We start from the raw sequence: 15,949 nt of genomic DNA on the forward strand, positions 1-15,949 counted from the left end.
CGTTGGACAGACATTAAGTTGTTTGCGCTCTAAACTGTATCGACATTTTTGGTGATTTTGAGTTAAAAATAAGTGTGAAACGTCTGTCTAAATAAGCTCTACAACATACCCAGAAACTGGGGGAAATCGAAGTATTGACACGGAGCTATTGAAGGTAACATCCGCGAAAACCGACGAATGTCAAATATTAAACTATCTTCACCCCGGTCAGTCCACAAACCAACGGGCTTGCTAGCGTTAGCTAAAAGTTAGCTTTCCAAAAAGTCTAAGAACAGAAGCTGGTAAAGATTAAACTCACTGCTGTGGGGAGCCGAAGATCTGCGGCGGTCAGAGAGAGCCATCATCATCCATCCAAAGTCTTCTATCAACAAGCTTTCAGTCAGTCACAGGGAGGCTGCTGTTTTGATTTGATTTGTCAGTTGGTCAATTTGTCAGTTGGAGCTTCTTGAGCCAGCATATCTCCACCAGACTCCATGTAAATAATCAGGACTTCTAGCGTGTATAGAGCCAGCATATCTCCACCAGACTCCATGTAAATAATCAGGACTTTTAGCGTGTATAGAGCCAGCATATCTCCACATGTAAATGGGTGAATTAAGGGTTTATTTCAACCAAACCAGAGCGGTGATTGTTGGAACAGTGGAAAGATGAACCAAGAAGGCTTTTGGTAGTTTTATTTAGTTTCTGTCCACTTTGAATGAAGTGTGTTTTACGATGATAAAAGTCCTGATTATTTACATGGAGTCTGGTGCGTTGATTTGTCAGTTGGTCCGTTTGTCAGTTGGAGCTTCTTGAAGTTTCCACAGTGACGTAATTTCTTCGGTCTCCAGGCAACCCTCCAGGAGACACGACGAGGCAATGAACAGAGGCAGAAATAGAAAGAAGAAATGAAGGATGAAAAGAGGAGAAGATACCTCACAGTCCAGGAGAAATGAAGGATGAAAAGAGGAGAAGATACCTCACAGTCCAGGAGAAATGAAGGATGAAAAGAGGAGAAGATACCTCACAGTCCAGGAGAAATGAAGGATGAAAAGAGGAGAAGATACCTCACAGTCCAGGTGGAGAAGGGCGGAGTTAGACGGGCTGTCAGAGGAGTCCTCAACAGGTGAGAAGCTAGCATGAAGAAAGGTAGCTAGCTAGCTACCGTTTGACCTGCTAACGTTACTGTGATGGAGAGGATCCTCCATTTTGAGAAATAATAACATGTATGATTGACAATATAAGCAGTTTGGAAACATTAATATGTGAGAGAAATCCAGTCCGTTGATTATTTAAGTGTGTGTGTGTGTGTGTGTGTGTGTGTGTGTGTGTGTGTGTGTGCGTGTGCGTGTGTAGGTGTGTGTGTGTGTGTGTGTGAGAGATCGTGTGCGTATGTTTGTGTATATGTGCGTATATGTCCGTGTGTGTGCATGTCCTTGTGTGTGTGTGTGTAAGTGTAGGTGTGTGTGTGTGTGAGAGAGATTGTGTGAGTGTATGTGCGTGTATGTCCTTGTGTGTGTGTGTGTGTGTGTGTGTGTGTGTGTGTGTGTGTGTGTGTGTGTGTGTGTGTGTGAGAGAGATTGTGTGTGTGTGCATGTCCTTGTGTGTGTGTGTGTCTTTGTGTGTGTGCTTGTCCTTGTGTATGCATGTCCGTGTGTGTGTGGGTGTGTGTGTGTGCATGTCCTTGTGTGTGTGTGTCTGTGTGTGTGTGTGTGTGTGTGTGTGTGTGAGTGTGATAAATGATCAGTTCACTACTTTAAGTGAATTTGGGTGTTTTATTCAATTTTATAGCATGTAAAGAAAAATTGATAAAAGAACGCTGAAAAAAGTGACAAAAATGTCGGGAAAATCTTCAAAAAACGCCAGGAGAAGTGACAAAAATATGGGAAAAGCTTATAAAAGACATCAAAAGAATCACAGAAAAATACTGACAGGATCTGCTGGTCCATGTGTATATATATATATATATACTGTCTATGTCTCCCTCCCCAGGTCAGCGGGGCGCTCTGACCTCGGCGGCTGGAGGAAGTTCAGAGGTCACCTGTTGGAGGAGGGGCGGAGCCTGCTGCCGTTTGGTCTGGGGCTGCTGATGGCGTCCGTGTACGGAGCCACGGCTCTCTTCCTGCAGAACCAGCCTCTGTGGCTGTGCGTCTACACCACGCTGACTCTGGCCGCGCTGGCCGCCTTCGGCATGGGACTGTCGGCCGGCGTCCGCGCCAACGTCTCCGTGCTGATGCCCACGCTCTGCTCAGGTCAGATTCAGATTCACCTGCAACGGTATCGTAGTCTTACATTCACAATTAGTTTCTTATTTTGATTTAGTTTTCAGAGTGTGTTTAAAGCGCCCATATTCTGCTCATTTTCAGGTTCATAACTGTATTTTAAGGTTGTACCAGAATAGGTTTACATGGTTTAATTATCAAAAAACACCATATGTTTGTTGTACTGCACAGCTCTCTCTCACTGCTGCAGATCCTCTTTTCACCTGGTTTCTGTTTTAGCTACAGAGTGAGACCTCTTTTCATCTTCTTCTTCTGTACTATCTTTGATTGCACTCGCACATGCTCAGTAGCTCAGATGTAGATCATGTCAGCTAGCTAACTCTAGAGACAGTAAAAGAAAGCCTGTTTCTCCAACTTTGGTCAGTTACAAGGCAGGATTAGCTGGGAGACTTCTTCTAAACCAGGGAGCACATGTAAGTAGTTCTTTTGTAGATTATGGTGAACTTGTGTGTGTTGTAGCAGTGCTTTGCTATTGAGAACGACGTAGCATGCTAGCGTTAGCATTAGCGTTAGCATGCTAATGCTACGAGCTAACGGTTGTGGTTAGCCAGCTCATTTCGGACTGTGACGTCACACGAGCCAATTTTGAACAGCTCACCAGGAGACTGAAGGCAGGACACATTCAGAAACCAGATCTCACTCAGAACACCATGGATGGATTTTTTTCAAAGTTTGTATGTGTGTGGAAGCACCAGAGACACAAAAGAACACCCCAAATCACCAGAAATAGTGTTTTTTTTCATAATATGGGCACTTTAACATTAATTATCAACGGTAACTTCTGCAGTAGTCTCACTTTGCCAGGCCTTACCAGGAAGGTCTGGCTAGTCCACCCAGCATTCCTGGTGGGAGAACAACCTGCTCTGGTTTATCAGCATTTCTTTACCCTCTCCTGTTGTCTTTGGGTCTTTGGGTACAAAAACACACGAAAAACTTTTATTTTCTTCTTTTTTTAAAGCTGAAAAAAAGTGACCAAAAAAATCGGAAAAAACTGACAAACAATTGTTACATTTTTTTTTTTTTTTTAAAGTGACAACAATTTTTTTTGAAACAGTGACAAAATTTTTTTACAAAAAAATAGAATAAAGTGACCCAAAAAATCGGAAAAAACTACAAATTCTTTTTTTTTTTTTTTTTTAAGAAATTCTGAAAAAGTGAGAAATAAAACATCGGAAAAAGCGACAAGTAACTTGTTAAAAAAATAGACAAAAACATAGAAAAAAAAAGTTGGAATAAAATCGTCAAAGTGTAGAAAAAGAACAACAAAATGTTAAAATTTCAACCCAGAAAAACACACAGTTGCACGGTCGACAGGAAGACAACACGAGGGTTAAACCAATCACAATCATCGTGGGGGCGGGGCTAAGCTCCGTACGGAGCCACGGTGCCTCTGCTAAATAGCCTCTGGAAGGAACTTGTTTTGGTGGAACATGTGGACGTTCAGAAGTAGTTTTTAGTCGTGCAACAGAGAACTCCGATTGGACAGAGAGTCTAGCTAGCTGTCTGGATTTACCCTGCAGAGATCTGAGGAGCAGTTAACCATAGTCCTCAGAAATCAGCCGCAGGTTAGAACCCCAACACAGAGACAGAGGAAGGGGGACGCACATCTGGCCGAATGTCCGGCGGCACCGGAACAATCCCGGAAGTGGAACGTCAAAGATATAGACTTCTTCTGCAGTAACGCTATCCGTTTGCTGTTGTACATTGAAGTTAATGCTTCGTACATGAGTAAATGTACCTAGCTTACATGTCAACACTGCTCACATGGCTGCACACAGCTCTAAAATGCAGTGCATTGTGGGATTGTTAGCAAGTGGACTTTGTTTGGGGCTCCCAGATGTATGCAATTCTGCTCAGCCTATCATGCGCCTTCGCCTTTGTGTTTCAGCCTTCGCTAAGTTCCTCCTCTTCCTGTTTGTGTCGCTGCTGCTCACCGGTCCTCTCAGCAAATCTTTAGGAAAACACGGAGGAAAGCCCAGTTGTAGTTTGCTTGGCAGCCAATCAAACGCAAGAGCTGATGCGGTGAGAGCAGCCAATTTTACTGTAAGAATCCTTCCACCTCCACCCATCACAGTGTCATCACTGTTAATAATACTAATACTGTTTAAGGGTAACTTTGTTTTTGTTTTCCACCTGGAGCCTATTTTCCATGTTTTTGTGTCTAAGTGCCTGACTTGAAACTGGTCCAGCATTAAAACGAACCGTGCTGTAATGTAACCCTACATAATGTTCAGCAGCAGTTAGAGTCCAGCCCCAAAATCACCATCACCAAACTCCACCAGACTCCATGTAAATAATCAGGACTTTGAAGCCAAAAGGGTTTCTCAGCATATCTCCCACCAGACTCCATGTAAATAATCAGGTCTGGAAAGAATTTTTATAATAAGGTTTTCAAATTGTGCACAATATAAAATTCACCATTTTTTCCACATCGAGCGAAACAAAGCAAGTGTTGTTGGCGTTTCAATGGGACTTTTCAAAGCCAGAATGTGGAGATATTTATTGACTGTTAACTTCAGCCCTATATTGAGGTAGTACAAGGATATAGTTGCTTCTTACAACTCTGCTGCACCTGGTCAATAAAAATGCTCAATCCTCCGGTGTGTAAGAGACCGTGAAAACTGTGCTAACACTCTGTACAACTGAAACCACATGAACAGTGCTGTTTAAATTTCAGATGGGGACACCGTTAGGATATCAAACACCAGCGTTTTCGTAAATGGTTAAACAGGCGTTTGCAATGAGTTTTTTACAATATCAAAGCGTTATGGGTAGAGACTCCTCCTGTTTATGTACTGAAGATTAATGGTGTTGGGAACCCGGTGACAGGTTTACCTTTTCTGAAGCTGAGGTTACAGTTGTATATGAACAAAACAAAGTGTTTAAAATTGAGAAAGTGCTGGCTCGAGAAAACAGGACGTTAAAAGCTTACTTGTGAAATGGTTAGGATGGCCTCAAAATTCAATTCAAGCTCTCTGAAAAGACATAGTTGATTTGTAAGATAAAGAACATCCCAGTCTTGTAATGTTAGTCATTGTGTTTTGTTGAGTGAAGGTGTTGGAGCTTATAATAAGAGCCAGTTTTTGATTACACACTCCTAGTAATGCCTCTCACAATTGAATATCAAATAATAAGATTTGGCAATTCAGAACAAAACTGGCTAAACCACTCCTTATTACACCAAGCTTATGAAGTTGGTCTTATTGAAATTCAATGCCAGGGTCTGGAATAGTTCCACTGAAGAATGATGCCAAGGTTGATTTCATCGTCTAGCGAAAATGTTCAACAAGCTGAAGGCTAGCGTTGGTTCTTATAATGCGATAGTAGCTTGTTGAAAAGTATAATGTGAAATGTGCTACCTAACCTCTAGCCCACATAACTATGACACACAATCCTATCACTAATGAAGATTCTTTCCACGGAGAGCCGGTTTGGAATGTTATTGTGTTTAAAGAGTCTGGCGAAAGTTTGGGTTTCATTAGACTCTATGATTGAAGTCACATTGGCCCCTCATTTAAAATGTACAGCTCCACACCCGGATTGAACATTCATGGGAAGTGCCGTTATAATATATTTATTTATAGTGACATTGTGGACTACCAGCTAGTCGTTGATAGTCATGTACCCCTACTCCGTTGTATAAATATCTCCTGATGAGAACAAGCGTGTACTTACTCTAAGTTACGACGTCCTCACTACATCGTTGTAGCATTTCGGAAGTATTACTGATATTCAAATAGAACTACGAAGGAGCGATCAGATCACCATCCCACTTTCTCATAGGAGGAAGTAATTGTCAAACTACATTAGACCTGCAATAAACAGCATTGAAATGATGAGAGCGTACACATCCATGATGAAGTATTGACTATACTGAATCAAGCTGGTGAGAGTTGATATAGCCTCCAATAATGATTAGGGGGAATTCAGAATTTGTTTCATACTGTCCCTTTTAAAAAAGGGTTTAATATAGCCAAACCTCATCTGAAGGTAAAGAAAGTGGTTTTGTTGGTGATGTTGTGACTAATGTCAGGAATGCCATTGACTCAGCCATCAGGGAATAGAGCTAATGGTTGTACCAGTGCTTAAAGCATTAAAAGAGCCTAGGATGTCGATTAACGGATTAATGAACAAGAAAAAAAGCATACACAAAAGCGAGAGGATTGTCAAAAGAGGCATCTGTCTTGGCAGAGCTCAGACCGTACTCTTGTAGCCCCTACAAAAGACATATTTTAATTTTACAGAATCAATCTTGGCGTTTATTCATAATCAGTCCGAGAAGGTGTGTGAAGACAGGATTGGATCTGTTTGGTACCTACACACAAACATCTATCGAAAATCAACATTTGTAGAAATCCCCCAATGTCCAGCTCTACAGGGGCCGTCTATTGAATTTTTTTACAGCTAGCGGGAGAGGATTATCCTAGACCTTAACGATTTACTTGTAACATACCGTGTAAATTACAAACCCTGATAACATTGTTGGCTTCTTGTAGCTAGTGTAGGTTTATAAGCTATCCTGGATGCAGTCTTTTTTTCACAAGTAGATATAATGTTGGGTGATAGACTTTGATCAACACGTCTTCAAATCATTATCCTTATAGAGCCCTTATAGAATGTCATTTACAGTTATGGAGAGGAACCGTTAGCTCATAATTTAGCACAGGGCTATTTTGTGGAGACCACAACTGGCCAAATGGATGAGACATCTATCACGAAGATAATGAGGGGAGTTGGCACAAAGGGGGTGAAGCTGCACATCCGAAGAAAGCCATATTATGGAATTAATAGCACCAGTACATGCAGATTTGTTTTCAAGAAAAACTATGTGCTAAATGGTGTTGACATGTCTGAAATTTATCCGTTCAAACTGTCTGGGGCTTGCTTTTGTCTGCTGTCTTTTGTCGGAGGCGCTTTGTCCTCCTGGTGTCTTCTTGTCTGCTGTCTATGTTGTCAAAACTGTAACTTATCTGTAGTCAGATATCCGTGATAGCATACTAATGCAAAATATGCTATTGCCAGAGTATCTCTAAAACCTTCTCCAATACCTACAGGCACAGTGTTGCACCAAGAAAACCTGTTCATGGGACAGATTCCTAAATTTGTAGTCATAGCTTTCAGTAGATAATGAAAGCATACACAGGATCGGTATCCGTAACCCCTTTAATTTTGAACTATAATGCAATTTATTAGCCTTTATACCCCGGATGGACACCCTCACCCATCCTCCTTTTCAGCCCTTTTTTTAAAGGGACAATATATGCGGGGGGTAATATTATCAACTGAGTTTGAATCAACTTTTAAAGACTCCCTATCTATAACCACGATCTGATTTTGGGTGTGTTATAAGCTATTTTAGTTGTAATTTGGAACCCCGCCGGTGGGGGTCAGAAGCGTTCACTGATTAAGAGCGGCAGCGTTACCGGCAGATCACCGGTTCAGAAGACCCCCCTTCCGAGGACCTATGACCCTTATCTGCTATTCCGTTTGTGATTCTGTATCCCGAAATATCTAACGAAGGCAAGTCCTATTGGATCATTACTAAAGATGAATGCGATGAGCTCACTAAGCGTTATCGAGAGATGAATAGAGACTTTCTAAATTTCTTAGGAGTAATGCCATGTGATGCATCTCCCAAGAGCCGTGGTTTGTAGAAATTACCCGCTATGTTAGTTGTAAATACACAACCCAGTAATCATACCCGGTGAAGCACTGGCTGGGGTATTTACATTACAGAGGGAACAAGCATGGTTTGTTCTTTGATAGCTTTGGACATCCACCTACCTTTTTTCCTCCGGAAATTAGCCAATTTCCTCTTAAAAACAGTGTGGAGATGTGCGATTCAGCAAAACAAGTTCAAAATAATTATTCTACAACATGTGGACAGCACTTGTGTATTCTTTTTATGTCACATTCAGAAAAAGATTCCTTATACAAAGTATTGAGCATGTATGGGCCAATCTTGTATACAGCTTGGTACAATGGTTAGTCTATACTGTTAGCAGAATACATCAGATGTGTGTGTCATGATCCAAGAATTTAAATGTGTACAATGTTCGTAAGCCACCTATGGGTAAAAAAAATTGTGTAAAATGGTGTACCATGATGTTTTTTTTAAAAATAAAGGAATGTGGATATACATGTCTTCATATTGTATCAATTTTGCTTCTTTTTTACTTTAAAACAAATTATACAGGAAAAATGCATTCCAATAGATAAAATTAATGTAAAACATTCATTTAATGTACTGGGTTTACATACAACTTACATTTTCATATGCCTGAAGAAATTACCCACTCAATGGAAAAAAAATTTAATAAAAATATAAAATGTATGTCACGGATTAACTACAACACGGCGTTTCACATAGTTGAATAAAGAAAAAAACACCTGAATAGAAAAATAATAATAAAACAGATTTAAAAATAAAATAAATTTATGTAAACATTCATTTAATGTCACCAGTTTACTTACAACTTACCTGACTTTTAAGCATAGTTGGATAAAGAAGGCACACTCAATAGAAAGCACATCTCAATAGAAAAATAATAATAAAAAGAAATGGGTTTGAAAGTAAAATATAAAAGAATTAAGTGCTAATAATGAAATAGTAAAATAGGTTTAAAAAGGTAGATACTAAAAATTAGTGTAATAATGAAAGAGATTAAAACCTACTTGAGGTCTTAGTAATGGATGGTGTAATACTAAAGGGTTCTAGGGTACTAGTTCTTGGCGTTAAAATCAGATGCGGTTGTGTATTAAATGCAGGGCCATTCTTAATGTCTCTAGGAGTCTTGTGAGGGATCATCAAAACATCATTTTGTGTATTACTTCAGTGATGTATCTGTTTTAAAAGCCTCAAGTAGAGCAGTACCCTTGTGTTTTGGGATTCTCGGATATTGACATTTAAACTAGCTAAGTTTTAAAATATGTTCCACCCTTTTTGGTCTGCGGTCTCCATATTATTATGAGCTGTGACCTTTTTCAGCATCCTTACAGGTGACTACCTGGCACATTCTTATCTTCCAACAACTTCTTCCCCTTGATCTGTCATATCTGAGTCATTGTGTCGGGATAATGAAGTCAATATGTATTCCATTTCTTTGTTTCTTATAGGCATATGTTTCAACACTTCTGTTTTAACATATTTTTCCTTCATTCATCTTTTAATCCTTTCAATCAACTTCACATTGATAGTGTAATCCTCACTTTCTAATTCACCCTGTTTTTATCATACCAGGTACCTCTAGCAGAATACTTGATATCTTTTAGCTTTTTTATACATCAATGTCCTGCTGTTTCAATATATCACTCATTGGCTCTCCAATTCATGTACATATTAGATACATTTGAAGGTCCATGTTTGAGGATGCTGTAATGCTGCTAGTTGGATTTTGTAACCAAACATTTTCTGGGTGTGTTCCATCTCAACTCCCTGTTGATAAGACTTGCTATGAATGGGATAGCATACCCAGTAGAGCGTAGAAACCCCCTCCTGTTTGATTGATTGTCTTTTTTTTTTTAAATGTTTAACTTTTATCTACTATCAGTCTAACCTATCTTCTTTTTCTTTAACAGCTTGTACTGAATATTAGACAACGGTATGTGCCCTTGTAAGACATTCAAGGTATTTCACAAGGGCATTAATAAAGGATCTGACTAAGCTTGCTCCCACTCACCTACATCCGGGGTGTGCTTATGTATTCTAACAATGTAAAATTCCTCTCCATTCGGTTTGACATTATTACACCTTTTCTCAAGCATTATACAACCTGCTGTGGGGATATCAAGCGTTCTGAGATCTTAAATATAGGGGGTGTTGGTTTATAATCTATCAGTAGATAGCCAAAGGGTGTAACTAGTTGCTCGTTAAAACCTCTAAAAAATATTTACTATTACGGGGAACATTTGCGAACGTGCCAGTAAGCTTATCTGATGTTGATCTAGCATTTTGAAAATATCATATAGTTTGTATTCAAACTGATTGTACATAACTTTACCTTGAATAAACAGATTCTGCACTAGATATATACAACTTCAAGCTCTATGATGGACATACTGGTGAAAACTTTTTGAACTTCAATTATCACTGTCTTCATTATGCTTATATAGATTATTCTTAGTAGTAGGAAGAGTGTTTAAATTGAATTGACCTTGTAAAGTTTATATTCAATTTTAAGTAATTGATAGAGTATATTGGTTGCCAGCTGAATAGATGTATACAATGTTACTCGATTTTTGTGAAATAACATACGACATGTTTTTCAATAATGATCTTTGACAAAGTATGTTTTTCCACAAGTAGAGGACCACTGATAACAAGGCTGAAAGGTGTTGAAGCCTACCATCAATCCTGAAACATCCCTAGTAGCCATAAGGTACAGTTGTATATGTCTTGGAGCACGTGTCGTTTATGTAAGCGACCTGTAACCTTCCCTGGTGAGTGTGTCCGTTTTTGAGATGGAACTGTTTTTGTGTGTTATTGTGAAGAGCAGTTGTGGTCAGATGGTTAGGAGACTGCGGCTGTTGATGTAAAGGATTGGACAGCCCAATTAGCGATTCATGTGTAACCACTTTGGCATTTGTGGCATTGGGGTTACACCCGCATTAACCTGTGTATTTCCTTGGCGGTCCTATAAGCTAGCATTTGGGACCCGAGCTAAACTCAGTTATATAATCTTGGTAGGAGCCCCACAACTTGAGCTATTTGTTCATCCGTTAAATTCGCCAAGGTAAGGACCTAGAGTGGGATCCACTTCCCGTCTCTGCTTGTGAACAGAATACTGTCAGTGTCACATATAAAATCACGTTCCTGCAGTTTATCCAACAAATCATATAGCTCCTGCGAGCTAGGCTGTGGTCATGGCCCCTATAAAAACATTCCACATCCTTTTACTCTGGATCGACCCCCTCTGTGTATAGCCATTGGACAATCGCTACTTCTGGTGAGATGAATGAGAACTGGCCGAACATCAAAGGTAATGAGCTGAACATGGAAGCTGTGTGAAGCCGGGATGGTTGGGTTATGAGCTCCAGCAGTAGTCCATGTTACTTACGCGTAGCAAATTGCCCCAAAAGACTATTCAGAAGCCAATTTATTTGTATGCCTGACAGCTTTGTTAAAACATATATCTTAGTGGGATCAAGGCGAATGCCTTAGTGTGCATAATAGTCATCTATGTACTTTTTGTTTTAGTCTTCCGTTTTGATATGCCCAGGGTATCCCTGAAACTTCTTGCTACGTTTAAGAAATGTTTTAACATAAGCTTTAAAAAGCTGATCAGTTTTTTCTAGGAAATGCCAAACTTCAGCAATGGAAACAATCTTATACCCTTTCTCTATGGCTTTCTGTAATTCAAGCGTCATCCAAGCGCCAGACAACAACCTCTCTTGATGCGCTATGTGTGCATGGTGTTGTTTGATTCATCTCAACGCCACCGCCGTTTATGGAGGAACATCAGTTTACCGTTACAGTGGTAGGGCAACACAGGGTGATACAGGCCTCTGGGGCGGTGCTACTGTACATTTCACAATGCCAAAGTATTTGTTTATGTCATCAAAATCCTTTGTGTATTATTTGGGGGTGTCTATGTGGATAATCTCTTTTAAGACTGAACAGTTGGGTACAAACTTGTGAAATCATAGTGTATCTGATCTTTTCATCATTTTTCTACCTTGTGTACTTTAGCATGTCTCAAAGAGAGGGATTAGCGGATAGAGGCGCCTATTCATGTTAACATAACTCCTTAACTCTGGTTATTGTCCACACCTCTCTCATCACATTCCCACTACCACAACTTTCAGCTGATGCTTATTTTTTAGAGAACACTCTGTATGAACTCCGATACAGTTCACCCTGTGTTTTTTGTTTTGGTGAGAGGATTGATTTCACCTGGCCCAGCATCAGCCGTGAAAGAAGCAGCCATTAAATTCACTTAACAGCGTGTGTATTCTTCTCATCTACAAAGACGACCAAAATACTTTTCACTCTGTTCAGCGTGCTGTATGTCAAGGCCCTCTGTCCGAACTACTCAAGCCACTGTATTGAAACATCAGAACATGTCTTGTTTTGCCTAGGTAGCCTTTCGTATGTCAGAGCAACAGAATCTTTGGGGAGATAACGTTTTAAATACACCTATGTAGGGAGGCCAATGTAGCGTTATGCAAACGGGTCTGGGCCTGTGCACTTCGTGGAAGGCCTCTCTGTATATTTTGCATGCTTTAATCAGAACCGTTACATAGTTAACACAATAGCTGAGCAGCTCTTTTTCGAGAAGTCAAAGGGTGTGTCGGACCGTAGCTACCACTCCATGAGCGTTTTTCTTAAGTCACTCATAGCATCATAACCATATAGAGCTGGTGCAGATGACAATCAATATAATTCTCATTCTCTGCCGTTAAATTAGGTGTGGGAAGAAGCCTTTGAGAGAAGATCGAGGAGAACCCCATGGCTGCAGTGTTTTAGATGACCATAGGGATAAAACTGAGCGAATCGATCCAGCTGATTGAAAAGTAGAATCATCATCGAGCACCCTAGAACCAGCGTTAGTATAGTTGGACCAGTTTCTACTCACAGATACTCTAAAACTTATAACTGTCAAAACCCTATGATTGGTGTTGCTATAAAGAGTTATACCTCTGTGTATTTCTCCTGTCTGTAGTTCTTAATGAATGATGCGACACAGTTTGTTGTTTGTATAGCAGTTTTTGACCTCCATATCCATACTCGCTATACAAAATTAACTTCATGGCCCACATGATATAGCGATGTTTTGAAATGCGTAAAAGATATACTTATCACTACTTTCTTTGCGTTGGCCGGGTTGTATATAGCAAGAGTCGCATGTAGTAGCCCCTAAAGGCTCTCTACAATGTAGGCATTTAGGTTTTACAGCTATGTGGATTTTTGACACTGATATGTTCGCGTGACAGGACTTGCAATATTTGATTTTATTACGGGAGGTATAAGCCCGTGTTTCCGCGTCGGGTTTTATGGTTTTCAAAACACTGTTTGCGATTTGCATATCGTGTTTACGCCTGTGTGCATTTTAATGGTCTTATCAGGTATACAATCAGTGTTAACACCCATTACAAAACCAACTACAAGGGTGCCCAGAGGGTTCTGGTAGGTCTTAGTAACACCACCGCGAAACGTCACGACCCCAAAAAGCCGTTTATTTACGATGAGATAATAATGTTCGTCATGCAAATACAACCATGCTGTTTTCACATCTGGTTGGTCGTGCGTTTTGAAGATCGTGGGTTTTTACATCCCGGCTACATGATGGAATATCACAATTTTCTTTTTTCAAATGTTTCTGAAATCTGTCAACATCAGAGAACGAAACCTTATGTTGTAGTCAAAACCCAAATCACTATGCAGATGCTTAGCATAATTCATCTTCTCATCATGCGACCATCTGCTATTTACATAATGTGCCAGGCAGAGAAAAAGCAGAGATTATGCGTTACCAGCGTTATTCTTGGGGGTTTATACAAAGCATTACCTTTTCTGACAATATTTGATGCGTAACCAATGCTTCCTAGTTTTTGGCGTCTCCGACACCCTCCCGCATATTAGCGGCGCTATTGTCACAATTAATTCTAAAGAGTCATGCGGTCAGTGAATTATCGTTACTCTGCATTGCTTGTGCGACTTGCTCCAGAAATGTGTCTGTGTTATAGCCATCGCCTGGAGTTCAACATTGTTTGGATAGGGACATCTACGGCTGGCCCCTAACTCAACATTTAAAAGCGCTGTCCTGTGTTGCATTGCCCAAGCCCCTATAAGCTAATTCTGTTAAGGTGGCTATACACCCTTTCAGGAACACTACCGATATCAGTCAAATCAATATTTAGCGAAGTCGACATCTTGGCGGAAATTCAGCAGCATTAAAAGGGGTATCTGTCTGGATGCTATTTTGGATGTTACCTTAGAAGCAGCGCCCGCACCACACTGCACACCACCCTGAGGGATTTTCTGTGGGTTGATGGAGAATTACTATAAGCTTGTGACCGGTTGGGGGACCGGTCTGTTCATCTGTACAGGATGCGTTTTGCCGGCTGAACACTTTCGGAAAACATGCAGGTCTCTTATTACTCTGATCTATGTCTGGGGGTCTGTATTTGATGATTGTGTAGCGTCTGTATTGGACGGGTGTATTGCTGGAATACCGTCTGAAGGACCATTATGTGACAACTGTTCGGGGACGGACTATCTAATTCTTGTGTTTTCTCACTGTTGCTTTCACTAAGCTAGCACTAGGCATAGATTGGGCCCAGGCCGAATATTTTGGCATGTATAGCACACAAGCGTGCAAAATCCTGAGGATTGCTTACTGCTCTTATTATGTCGTCCTTCGCATAGCCATTCTAGTTCCTCGTCACTACTATCGTCACACACACCTAAGGGTTCAGATTTTTTTGTTGTTTTTGGATGGCGGTGGCATTTTTCTTTTAATTTTTTTAATTTTTTTATATTGTACACAAACTATAGCCTGTTTTTTACTGTGGGGGCATATTCATAGCCTTTTAAAGGCATACTATCATAGGTACAATCAAGCGTATTGAGAGAGCTGACCTGATTGGCCAGCGTGGTGCCAAAACCTCCTGACCAAATCAACCAAATCGCGTGTTAGCTCTGACCTGGCTGGCCAGCGTTGTTCGAAGTCTGTGACCAAACCAGTCAATTGTGTGTTAGCTGTTTGCAGAGACATCTAATTTATTCATAAGAGCATCGTTTTGTTTTCGTAATTGGCTAATTCTGATTGTATTTGTTTATAATTGCCATCTGGCCGCGAGGTTGTTGAGGTGTAGTGTTGACAGAATACTCAAAAGCTCTTCACCCTGAAGCAATGTCACCTGCTCAGGACCTCCTAAGGTCCACACGGTGTTCAAACTGGTTTGTGAAGTATTATAATTAGGCACTGCTTGCTTATCAAGGGAATGGAGCGTTAACCTCTAATACATTTACAGGATTGGTTACTGATGTATTCCCCCCTGTTACACTTTTATCTGACACGTTATGACAGAGGTGTGTGGTATACAGCTGACATAGTCGGATCCTTCCTCTGTGCTATAGATACAGTTAAAGAGGTATGCACCTACATTATATTCAGGGAACACCTGCGCAAAGATGCCTGACTCGATTGATGGGCTGTAAGTGGTGTCTCTGCTATTCCGGCGTCTTCAGACCCTTCTGCTGTAGCTAGCGATTTGGTTGAGGGGTGTAGGGGCTGCCGCTGTTAGTCCTGTGTCTTCAGACCCTTCTCCGGCTTCACGCATGGATTGTCTAGAGGTATAACAACATATTTTTCTGGTTAAATAAAGAGCAGCGCTGCGCACACACACCACACACCACAACACACGCGCCACACAACACAGACACACACCCACACACCTCATCAGATGTCTTTTGTAAAGGGGTGTCCTTTTGTCCCCTCTCAATGGAGTCACTTTCGATGGGGTGGTAGGGCTTTGGTGTACTATGTGTGAAATCACACTTGGGCGACAACAAATGCAAGGACTCTAAGTCTTCGATTAGCGTTACTTGCTAAAACAAAGAAATGCCTTTTTAACAATATATACATTTTATTTAAAAAGCTTTTATAACACTATGTAAATATATTCTGCTAGATACAAAGGGTTTCTCACCTCTGCAACTGTGTTAGGATCATAAGATACAGTGG

General features: G+C 40.5%; 1 protein-coding gene across 1 annotated transcript; it reads left to right on the top strand.

The window, feature by feature from the left end:
* On the top strand, window positions 1-4,439 carry LOC120562481 (DC-STAMP domain-containing protein 2-like). The gene is made up of 5 exons (XM_039806193.1): window positions 1-378; window positions 831-1,105; window positions 1,972-2,231; window positions 4,150-4,283; window positions 4,428-4,439. Exons 2-5 carry the CDS (start codon window positions 1,020-1,022, stop codon window positions 4,437-4,439), a joined length of 492 nt encoding a protein of 163 aa, XP_039662127.1. The 5' UTR covers window positions 1-378; window positions 831-1,019.
* The last annotated feature ends 11,510 nt before the right edge of the window (window positions 4,440-15,949 follow it).

Source organism: Perca fluviatilis, chromosome 7, assembly GCF_010015445.1.
Source record: "Perca fluviatilis chromosome 7, GENO_Pfluv_1.0, whole genome shotgun sequence".
Taxonomy (NCBI): Eukaryota; Metazoa; Chordata; class Actinopteri; order Perciformes; family Percidae; genus Perca; species Perca fluviatilis.

Bases quoted from the DNA above. Each gene is read 5' to 3' on its own strand.
- LOC120562481 (XM_039806193.1), top strand. From the start codon at position 1,020: ATGAAGGATGAAAAGAGGAGAAGATACCTCACAGTCCAGGTGGAGAAG. The intron at 1,106-1,971 runs GTGAGAAGCTAG...CTCCCTCCCCAG, and splicing joins GTCAGAGGAGTCCTCAACAG to GTCAGCGGGGCGCTCTGACC. The intron at 2,232-4,149 runs GTCAGATTCAGA...TTTGTGTTTCAG, and splicing joins GATGCCCACGCTCTGCTCAG to CCTTCGCTAAGTTCCTCCTC.